We start from the raw sequence: 10,999 nt of genomic DNA, 5'->3' as shown, positions 1-10,999 counted from the left end.
ATAAGGTTGGACTCAAAATCCATCCTGCTACACGTGCAGGGAGGAGGGTTGATAGTGATGGTCGAATTTTTTTACAAGTTTGACTTGGGACTTGCTTAGACATTAAACGAAGTGAGTGAGAATCTTTTTATGTCAGTTGTTGCCTTTGATTTTTCTCTTTTCTTCCATCTAAAACTATGCATTGATTCAACATATAATTGTATTGGAAGACAAATGTGGAACACATGGGGCTCACATCTCTTTAATTATGGCTCATTTAGATCTTTGATTTGTTCGAATATTAAGTTTAGGAAAAGGGTAAAAACTTTTCAACTACATTTTAAGCCACCTTACCCTTTGGTCTGAAAGTTCCAAAACTTACCATGGTCAAGTGAAAATCACTGTCAAGGTGAATTTATTGTGTGGAAATCAGAGTGCCTAGACAATCTCAAAATGACTGCTTGGTAAATGTTACATGCAGAATTTGGCTGACATACAGATTTTTTGAGAGAGCATTGACCCTTGCACTTTGACACAATAAATTAACACACTACTATATATTCTATATGGAAACATCATTTGTGTATAAACAAAGATACGTAGGAGTACCCTATTTTACTCCAAGCCCCACGTCCTACTGTTGACCCCATTGTCTTAACCTTGTTTTCACACACCCTATACCCTGGAGTACTTGCTATTTTATTCATGCCTATGACTTGTACTAGGAAGAAGTAAATAACCTACCCCTCTCTCTCTCTTTCTCTCTCTCTCTATATATATACACACACACAAAGGTCTGCTCAGTGCATGAAGCTCTCGTCATTGTGAAATCTGGAAAAGTCAGATGTACGCAGTTTTACCTCTGCATGAAAATGTTGTTTTTGGTTTTGAATTCATGACCTCCAGGTCACAACAGAACAACCTTATTACGTTGAGATCCACCATATACCATATATATATATATATATATATATATCATAAAATGTTGATCATTGAAATCAATTATAAGAAAGGGTTACACAACATGAAAGCAGCTTTTTGATTAAGAAGAAAGCATGTCATGTACGAAAAGGGACACTATTTTAAGAGAGTCATGGATTACACTGCTGTGACAGCCAAAGTTGAGGTGGTGAGGGACAAATTGAGTGGTTGTGGAGATAAAATGATTTGTCATATTGGTTGACAATCTGTGGAGTAGTAGTACATGTTGGTCTGCAGGCTTGCTCTTGCTGCTGCATCTGAAAACAGAGTATCTCTGCTTGAGCCATTGCAAGCTGCATTTGTAGCTCAGAGACCTGGTCTTGCAGATAAGATATGGCTCCAGCACACCCATAAACTGGATCTCTCATTCTCGCATTTGCTTCGTAGACTAGACTGATCACTGCATCCTCCCTCTGATGAACCGGAAGCTCCTGCTATGAACAAAGAAATATTGTCAATGTCAAAAACAAAAAGAACTAAATGCATACATGCACATATATGTTTATTTTCTATATGTATATGTATTCATAGTTTTGTAACCAAATGATTATATTTATGTCTATACATATATAATGATTGATTTTGAGAGATAGAGAAAGAGAAGACCTGCAACAGTTTGCTGACATTGCTAGCACCAAAGACCTTGTGAACGATGGCGAACTTATGGAGGTCATTAGAAGGGAAGTGAGGAGCAAAGATGCAGTCTTTCGCACATCTGCGTCGCAGCAACTTGCAGGAAGCACAAGGTGAATTTCCAGCCATTTTTCTGTTTGGAAAATCTCGAGGAAGTTTGTGTTGAAGGAAGGAAATAGAGAAGAAAGAGTAGTAGTATAAGCTATATGATACAGGAAAGTGACTATATTAGCTAAAAACAAAAGCTATAGAGTTTGTGGAGAATGGGAAGGAAGTGTGAATATTTATAAAGGGCTATGGATCACGTGTGAACCTAAGTGAGCATTAGATAGAAAATGCCTAATTAAATAAACAATTTTACTAGGTAATTTATACAAACATCTCTAGAGATTAAAGGGACTTGGTTAACGGTGTCAAATTAAGCAGGATCCACGGCCACTAGGTGTAGTCCCGTTTTGAAATTTACGCTCACAAATTCACGAGACGTTCGAATTTGAAAAAAGAAGTTTCTGGTAGTTACAAGAGAAATGTCTGTCATTTGTGTAGATGCGTATTAAAAATCATGAATGATGTCTATTATTTGTGTAGATGCCTATTGAAAATCGTGAATCCTGATACTAAGTAATGCGGACGGTATCCATACAATATAGCATATGCATGGCATCAGATCTCACAAGCTCACAAGAGTCAAACAAGCGAGGACGTTGGCTCAAGATTAATCTCTTTAATTATATCTCTCTAATTCGTTAACATACAGTTAATTTAGCATTTTATCTTTCAAAAAATAAAAATAAAAAGAACATTGGTTATAGAATTATATATATGCCAGCATATATGATACAAAATATAAATAATTCTTTTGTATTATGGGTCGATTCATGAATTTAAAAATGATCCAATTTTTAACAAATGTGTTCAAATTTATTCATATTCGTCTCAAGGGCACAGCAGCGTTAGTAGGAATGCAAGAAGTTAGTCTTAAAGAGCTTTCGAATCGTACTCTTGATTTGAGTGGTATCTATATTATAAAGCCGATACATGTACTTTAAAAATTTTTTTTATTCATATCCAATTAGAATATTGAGGAGGCCCCGGACGACATGGGCCGGATCCGACTCGCAAACACAACATTCAGTTCGTACAGCTGGGTCGGCCCATATAAAGACACTGCCATATGGGCCGAACGGGAGTAAGCCCATCAAAGGTGACCAGGGCTTATGGAGGAATAGGCCCAGATCCAGCAATCAGTAAATATCTTGTAAATATCTTGTAAATATCTATAAATAGGATAAGGAATGGAAAGGAGGGGGATCTTTTTGGGTTGAGGTGTAAGAATTCTAGAGAGAGAAAGAGGAGAACGAATTTCTTGCATCTTCAATTGGCGCCGTCTGTGGGAAACGCATGGAAGTTTGGTTGATCAATGAGGAATATCGAATGGATTCAAACCAATTCGGTTGATCGAGACTCGATCTTTGGGATTTGAATCCAGATCTGAGCGATTGTGACCTACTCTGGAGGAATTACAATTCTTGAAGCTTTGGCAGGAGTGACTTCAGATCTACGCAACAACGAGTTGTTCGATTGTGGCAGGATCTGACGGATTTAGAGTTCAGACAATTCAGATCTCGTAAACAGTGAGCATAATTCGGAGAATTAGAAGCCAGATCTAAAAATTCCTACTCACGAAGCTCGGGTTTACTCGCGAACTTGAGATTAATGCCTTTACTCCGTTCAGGAATAATGATAGGTGAAAGCTCCAATCCGATGGAGGCTGTCCAGCAAACAAAGCTTGAGGAGTTGATGAACTTGATTGAAGCTCTCAAAAAAGAGAATGCAGAATTGAAAGCTGGACTGCAGCATCGGCAAATACCTGCGGTTTCGCATCCACTTCCGGTCGGAGAAGGAGGTGTTCAATCTAATATCGCGCATCAAGGCGAACAGGACGAGAACAATTAGTCAGCTCACCACCGTGATGAAAGGATGATGGACAATTTGCCGCCAAATGTTCGTCGAGTTGAAGATCACGAAGGATCGACTCACGTTGATCCGCAGCGGGAAAGGTTCGACCGAGAGGAAGTGATGGAGGTTGATCGCCGTCGAGTAGCGTCGCCTTGGCAAAGAGAGTTTATAGAGGAACGGTCGTTCGATCCGTCTTACCGGCCCTCCATGGTTACTATCACTCATCACGGTTCGGAGGGCAGAACCGTAACTCACAGAGCTACCGCTGGACTCCAGAGAGAGAATGAAGCTCTCCGATCCGCAGCTCGGACGGTGGATTCACCATTCACCGACGAGATCTTGAATGCCCCGCATCCAAGGAAGTTTGCTATGCCAGTCTTTATTCTGTTCGACGGAACGACCGATCCGATCGATCATGTGTATCATATCCAGTTGAAAATGGCCCTGAATACGGAAAACGACTCTTTAATGTGCAAATGTTTCCCTACAAGCCTGGCCGGACCGGCGCTCAGCTGGTTCAAAAACTTGCCTAGGAGCTCCATTGGTAGTTTCAGAGACCTGTGCGATCGGTTCATAAGCCAATACTATGGGAACAAACGCCCGCCGAAGGACATCTCAAGCCTATTCACGATGAGGCAGCACAAGGATGAACGTCTCCAGGCCTTTCTTACCAGGTTTAATCTCACTAAGAGTATGGTGATCGAATGCCACCCTTCTACGGCAGTTCAAGCCTTCAAGTTAGCCATGACACGCGGAACTCCGTTTCACACCAGTCTGGTAGTGAACACGCCGACTACTATGGATGAACTCAATGAGAGAGCCGATGGCTTTGTGCGCCTAGAAGAAGAGGAGGCAGCTAATGCTCGGACAACGTCGCTTGTGTCGACCGAGGAAAAGTCCAAGGCAAAGAACAGGCAGAAGCAGGCTCAGCCGCAACGTCAGACCTCTTGGAAGGCAGAAAAAAGGTCCAGGGAGGAAGAGCTGATTACTCCGCTGAAGGTCACTCTGGCGAGGCTGTATCAGGAGAACAAAGATAAGTTTCATCCACCACTGCCAATTAGGCAACCCCTCGAACAGAGGGATCAAACTAAACATTGTGCTTTTCATTCTGATTTCGGTCATCAGACTAACGAATGCAGGAACCTGAGGAGGCAAGTGGAGATGTTGATAGCTAGAGGGGAGTTCGCGAGTTATGTTCAAGGTTCGGCGATGGAGCAGAATCGACCGGTGGAACAAATAAAAATGAGTCATAAACAAAGCTCCCACAATTCACAACCAGTTCGTATAATCAATGCTATCCATGGTCGACCCGAGCCTAGTGAAGAGTCAGATGAGCTGCTCCGGGTGCGCCTGCGGCAGGCGCAGATGAAGAAAAGGGTCGGCAATGTGACTACTCTACACCAGCAGAGCCCGTCGATGCAGATAAAGTTCGACTGGACAGACCTGCAGCGTGTTCAACTGCCTCATGACGACCCGTTGGTAGTCAGTTTGACAGTAGCAGATTGCTTGGTGCGCAGAGTTCTGATCGATCCTGGGAGCAGTGCGAATGTCATGCCGAGGGACACATTTGACAGGCTCGAGATTAAACCAGAGAGGCTCAAGCCCACTGGAAATCCCTTGTTAGGGTTCGATGGGAAGAGGGTGGAGCCCGTCGGGATGGTGGAAGTGGAAGTTCAAGCTGCAGAACGAGCTCTTATGGAAACTTTTGTGGTTGTGGAAATTCACCCCTCGTATAATCTCCTGATGGGAAGATGATGGATTCACAGAGTTCGAGGTGTACCCTCAACTCTGCATCAGGTCATGAGGTGCCTCGGGCCCGATGGAGATAAAGTGATAGACATTCGGGGGGATCAGGTCGCAGCCAAAGAGTGTTATTCCGTCACACTAAAGCATGCTGGGAAAGGAAAGGCGCCCGTCCGTTCGGCAAGCCCTAGATAGCAATTACAGGAACCTCCGCTCGAGCAGAATAGGGTAGAGGAGTCAGTCGACTTGACCGAGGAGCCCCTTCTGGATGTGCAGATCGATCAGTCCAGGCCAGAACGAACTACCAGAGTAGGTATAAGACTGACCAGAGAAGAGCAGCAAGAGCTAGTGGATTTCTTGTCCCACAATGCCGACGTATTTGCATGGAGTCACCTAGACATGCCTGGAATTAGTCCCTCCGTATCCTGTCATTCCCTGAATGTCAATCCCAATTTCAAACCAGTGAAACAGAAGCAGCGAAGATTTGCTCCAGAACGTAATCAGATCATAGCGGAAGAAGTCGATAGGCTGCTTGATGCGGGATTTATCAGAGAGGTGCACTACCCTGAGTGGTTGTCCAACGTCGTTGTTGTGCAGAAGAAGAATGGGAAATGGCGAGTATGCATTGATTTCACCAATTTGAACAAAGCCTGTCCGAAGGACAGCTTCCCGTTGCCTAAGATTGATCAAATGGTGGATGCCACCACTGGGTATGAGCGTTTAACCTTTCTGGACGCATATTCAGGTTATAATCAGATTCCTATGGACCCCGCAGATGAAGAAAAAACTTCTTTTGTCACCGAGCGAGGAACATACTGCTACAAAGTTATGCCTTTCGGGCTAAAGAATGCGGGAGCAACTTATCAAAGACTTGTTAGCAAAGTTTTTAAGAATCAAATGGGTAAGATTGTGGAAGCCTATATTGATGATATGGTGGTAAAGAGTAGGAAGAAGGATGATCATCTGAAGCATCTGCAAGATGTATTTGATGTACTAAAGCGATATGGGATGAGGCTCAATCCGACCAAGTGCTCGTTCGGTGTGAGTTCCGGACAGTTTCTGGGACACGTAGTCAACCGCAGAGGCATCGAAGTTAGCCCCGCTCAAGCAGAGGCTTTGATTAAGAATGCCGAGCCAAAGACGATCAGAGAGGTGCAAGCCCTCACAGGACGAATAGCTGCATTAAGTCGATTTATTTCAAAATTGTCAGATCACTGCAAACCATTCTTTGACACGATTCGGAGCCATGGAAGGCAGGTCTGGGGGGATGAGCAACGACAAGCATTGACTCATTTGAAGGAATATATGCAGAATCCACCAGTCCTGTCAGCCCCAGAACCGGAAGAAAAGTTATTTCTATATCTTGGAGTATCTGGTGTCGCGACGAGTGCTGTTCTGATTCGTTGCAATGAAGGGGTGCAATACCCGGTATTTTATGTAAGCAAAACACTGACGGAGGCAGAAAAAAGATACTCAAAGGCCGAACGGGTGGTACTTGCACTTGTAAATGCAAAAAGAAAGTTGAGGCATTATTTCGAATCCCACCCCATAGCTGTTCTAACAACTTTCCCAATCAGAACGCTTATGCACAAGCCAGAGCTCTCGGGCAGAATGACAAAGTGGGCCATAGAGTTGAGTTCATTTGACATAACGTATGAGCCGAGAACAGCTGTTAAGGGGCAAGCGGTAGCCGATTTCCTACTAGAATGTGACGCCGAAGATACGGAAGAGGACCTTAGATGCGGCTCTTGGAAACTTTTTGTGGATGGCTCCTCTAACCAGATGGGGGCTGGGATTGGGATCAAACTACAAACCCCAGAGGGTACTTCCTTGAGCCAAGCACTCAGACTTGAGTTCCGAGCCACCAATAATGAAGCGGAATACGAGGCGTTGCTAAATGGATTAAAGTTGGCCAGAGAGCTACAGATCAAAAGTTTGACAGTGTATAGTGACTCGCAGCTGATTGTTCGGCAGGTAAATGGTGAGTACGCGACCAAGGATGACACGATGGGGGCATATCGTTCTGCCGTTCTGCATAGAGCCAAGGACTTTGCAAAGATTGAATTCATACAGCTGCCGAGGGAACAGAATGCAGATGCAGACCGTTTAGCATGCAGTGCTTCGAGTTGCGGTGAAACATTGGCGAGGGTGATTCCAGTAGGAATAGTGACCCAGCCATCTATTTTCGAAGAACCGTTGGACTCTGACCCTTGGCAAGTCAACGTCATACCGTATGAACCGAGTTGGATTGACCCCATCATTACCTATATTCGAGATGGCGTTTTGCCTATGCAAAGGGATGAAGCTAGGAGACTCAAAAAGAATGCTGCCAAGTACGCCATCGTGCGGAACCAGCTGTACAGAAGGTCCTACTCTGGCCCATACTTGAAATGTGTCACCCCCGCGGAGTCGCAGCAGGTATTGCGAGCTATTCATGAGGGTGTGTGTGGCAATCATTCTGGGGGGCGATCGTTAGCGCATAAAGCAATGACACAAGGGTATTTCTGGCCAAACATGTCAAGAGATGCGGAGGAGTTCTCTCGAAGGTGCGATAAATGCCAACGATATGGACCATTGATCCACCAACCACCTGAGGAATTGCACGTAATGGCCTCGCCATGGCCTTTCGCGCAATGGGGGATGGATGTGGTCGGTCCTCTGCCAACTGCAAGAGCTCAGAACAAGTATGTGTTACTGGCCACGGATTACTTCACTAAATGGGTGGAGGCAGAACCGTATCCTAGCGTGACTCAGACTCATGTGAGACGATTTATTTGGAACAATATTATCTGCCGTTTCGGTGTTCCCAGATCAATAGTCATGGACAATGGCACAAACCTCGACAGCAGGCAAGTAAGAAAGCTGCTGGAGGAGTATGGAATCAACTAGAAGTTGGCTGCAGTAAGTCATCCTCAGGCCAACGGACAAGCAGAAATCACAAACAGAACCATTTTCGCCTGCATTAAGAAGAAGCTGGAAGATCATAAAGGGAAGTGGTTGGATGAACTCCCGAACGTTCTATGGGCTTACAGAACCACCCCAAGGCGGCCGACTGGGGAGAGCCCGTTCGCAATGGCGTATGGTACCGAGGCAGTTATACCGGTTGAACATTTAGTCCCCACTATCAGAAGCTTAGCATGGAGTCGAGATCAGAACGACAAGATGTTAAGATTGAACCTCGATATGATAGACGAAAGGAGGGACGCAGCGGCTATAAGGCTAGCATCGTATCAGCAAGTGCTGGCGAATAGTCACAACAAGAGAGTACAACACAGGGATTTTGCCCCTGGCGATCTGGTTCTGAAAAGAAAGGTGGGGATGGTCAAAAAAATGATGCCACCCTGGGAAGGCCCATACAGAATTGCAGAAGTCATTGGCAAGGGGGCATATACGTTGGGAACCATGGCGGGAAGGTTGGTCAGCAAGCCCTGGAACGCCACGTCTCTGAAGAGGTACTACCAATAAAAGCTAAGTTCCGACTTTAATTGGATGTTGTTTGTTGTCAATCAAATACGTATGAATGAGCAAGTTACTGAAATTTACAAAAAAGAATTTTCTTTTCCAACGGTCTACTATAAAAATTTTAAGCCAAGTGGCAAGTGGCATTCTAGCCGAGCGCCAGGCACTTAAGCAAGATAAGTGGCAGCTGGCACTATAAGCCGAACGCCAGACACTTGCTAAAAACTTAAAGCCAAGTGGCAAGTGGCATTCTAGCCGAGCGCCAGGCACTTAAGCAAGATAAGTAGCAGCTGGCACTATAAGCCGAATGCCAGACACTTGCTAAAAACTTAAAGCCAAGTGGCAAGTGGCATTCTAGCCGAGCGCCAGGCACTTAAGCAAGATAAGTGGCAGCTGGCACTATAAGCCGAACGCCAGACACTTGCTAAAAACTTAAAGCCAAGTGGCAAGTGGCATTCTAGCCGAGCGCCAGGCACTTAAGCAAGATAAGTGGCAGCTGGCACTATAAGCCGAACGCCAGACACTTGCTAAAAATTTAAAGCCAAGTGGCAAGTGGCATCCTAGCCGAGCGCCAGGCACTTGCCATAAACAAACACACGGCAAAGCTAATATAAAAGAAAAAGAGAGAAAAGATATGTATGTATTGAAGATAAGTTGAATAGAGCACAACACATAGGGAAAAAAAGTTCTGTCGTTTCATTAATATTGAGCATTGAGTTTACAAAAGAGAGATGTCCATCATTACAAAAAGATATGGAATGGAAGAATTCAAAGGAGCCCTAGCTAGACGCCTCAGTACCAACAGCATCCTGGTCGTGCCGACTCGCCTCCTCGGCCCCATCAGCCGTCTCACCTTCATGAGGTGGGGAATCAAGGTGAATGACTGAATCGTTCGGCTGGGGTTCAGCGTCAGCAATGGCTACGGAAGGAACCACGGTTGACGATTGAGGAGCGGTCAGTGGCAGAGCGGTAGGAGGAGCTGTGATGATCCTTGAGGAAGCAATGTCCTGGCACTCATCAAATATACGCTCCGCTTCGGTGGGTTCTGGGTCGACATAGACCCCCAGAGGTTCGATCCCCAGATCCATGTCTACCTCATCCGGAGTGGAGCTGGTCTGTCCCTCATCCGGAACCCGGTCGGCGAAACCTTCCCGGAATCCTTGAGCATACCTAAGAGCACCGACCCTTGAGAACCGAGCGTGAAGGGCCAGCATCCCACCACCCACTCTGCTGATCGCGTCGATCAGAGCGGTATGCTCGTCCAGAGCTCTTTTTTCAAAAGCCATCCGAGCAGACTGTTCATCAGCCAGAAGGCGCTGGAGTTCTGCCTTCTCTTCTCTAATTGATTCCCGCTCGGTCTGCCAGACGCTCTTCTCAAGCTGGAGGGCGTCCTTCTCATCCTGAAGGGAATCATTCTCCTTCTTCAGGACATCTCTCTCTTGCTCGGTTTTGTCAAGCCGAGCCAGTACCTCGGTATTCTTCATGGCGAGGAGGTCGTTTTCTTTATTAGCCACCTCCAGGCTGTCAGAAAACTTACGGGCCCTGGCGTTCCCCATCTCCACCTGCTTCTGCATGGCCATCATTCCGAACAATGTCTGCATAGGTGCACATTAAAAACGGTTAAGCCAATAGTCAGGTCGGGCGAAGGCAAGACCAAATAATATGAGAGAATTCATGAGTTAGAAAATAAAAGTCACCTCCATAGCAGATTGGGGAAAGCGGCTGAACACATCCTTCTGGGAAAGGCCCTTTGCCGCCTCAAGGTCCTTCGGAGTCCACATGCTCCTGTAGTAGGCCATAGCGGTCTGGCCATCCTTCAGCATGGTCTCATTCGGTTTCACGAACGTCCCATCCGTTCGGGTGTACCGAGGGGCCCATGGCGGTAAGGTGGGGATAGAAGGGGGGCCTGAAGCAGAAGCAGAGCCACCAGCTGCAGCAGGCCCAGAGGGAGCAGGAGCTCTGACCGCTCGGTGCAAGAGAGCACCCGGCCCGGAGACCCGGGTCCTTCTAATGAGAGGCTCATCCTCAGGATCGACTTCACTATCAGGACGAGGCCTTTTGCCTCGTTCTTTGTCCCGACCGCCCCCCGCAGCAGCAGGAGCTATGGTAGCTGCGGGGGACGCGTTCTGGTTGGCAGCAGGGGCGCTGGCAACAGGGTTAATAGCCACTGCGCTCGGGACAGTGTCAGATATGGTGGCTGAGGAAGAAGCTGACGCTGGAGAGGAGGTCGCCCCATCAGCAGGAG

The 10,999-nt window shown here is 46.1% G+C and overlaps 2 protein-coding genes across 2 annotated transcripts; both read right to left on the bottom strand.

Annotated features, from left to right (window-relative positions):
* Positions 1–1,070: 1,070 nt before the first annotated feature.
* LOC132312434 (LOB domain-containing protein 12-like) lies at positions 1,071–1,722 on the bottom strand. The gene is made up of 2 exons (XM_059810803.1): positions 1,567–1,722; positions 1,071–1,391 (listed from the first exon to the last, which is right to left on the bottom strand). The coding sequence occupies exons 1-2, from the start codon at positions 1,720–1,722 to the stop codon at positions 1,071–1,073; spliced, it is 477 nt and encodes a 158-aa protein (XP_059666786.1).
* An 849-nt stretch (positions 1,723–2,571) lies between these two features.
* LOC132314455 (uncharacterized) lies at positions 2,572–10,576 on the bottom strand. The gene is made up of 3 exons (XM_059813319.1): positions 10,452–10,576; positions 10,072–10,349; positions 2,572–2,611 (listed from the first exon to the last, which is right to left on the bottom strand). The coding sequence occupies exons 1-3, from the start codon at positions 10,551–10,553 to the stop codon at positions 2,572–2,574; spliced, it is 420 nt and encodes a 139-aa protein (XP_059669302.1). The 5' UTR covers positions 10,554–10,576.
* Between the last annotated feature and the right edge of the window lie 423 nt (positions 10,577–10,999).

This window comes from Cornus florida, unplaced genomic scaffold, assembly GCF_030987335.1.
Source record: "Cornus florida cultivar Cherokee Brave unplaced genomic scaffold, ASM3098733v1 CherokeeBrave_3.0.0_Hap2_Chr06, whole genome shotgun sequence".
Classification (NCBI taxonomy): domain Eukaryota; kingdom Viridiplantae; phylum Streptophyta; class Magnoliopsida; order Cornales; family Cornaceae; genus Cornus; species Cornus florida.
Note: the sequence above shows the minus strand (reverse complement) of the source record. Positions and strands in the feature narration are given on the sequence as shown.

What these genes read in the sequence shown, in the direction of transcription:
- LOC132314455 (XM_059813319.1), bottom strand. Translation starts at nt 10,553, where the DNA reads ATGGCCTACTACAGGAGCATGTGGACTCCGAAGGACCTTGAGGCGGCA. An exon ending in TTCCCCAATCTGCTATGGAG is followed by an intron (nt 10,350 to 10,451) that starts GTGACTTTTATT and finishes GCACCTATGCAG; the next exon opens with ACATTGTTCGGAATGATGGC. An exon ending in GAAGAGAAGGCAGAACTCCA is followed by an intron (nt 2,612 to 10,071) that starts GCGCCTTCTGGC and finishes TTTATAATATAG; the next exon opens with ATACCACTCAAATCAAGAGT.
- LOC132312434 (XM_059810803.1), bottom strand. Translation starts at nt 1,722, where the DNA reads ATGGCTGGAAATTCACCTTGTGCTTCCTGCAAGTTGCTGCGACGCAGA. An exon ending in ATGTCAGCAAACTGTTGCAG is followed by an intron (nt 1,392 to 1,566) that starts GTCTTCTCTTTC and finishes TGTTCATAGCAG; the next exon opens with GAGCTTCCGGTTCATCAGAG.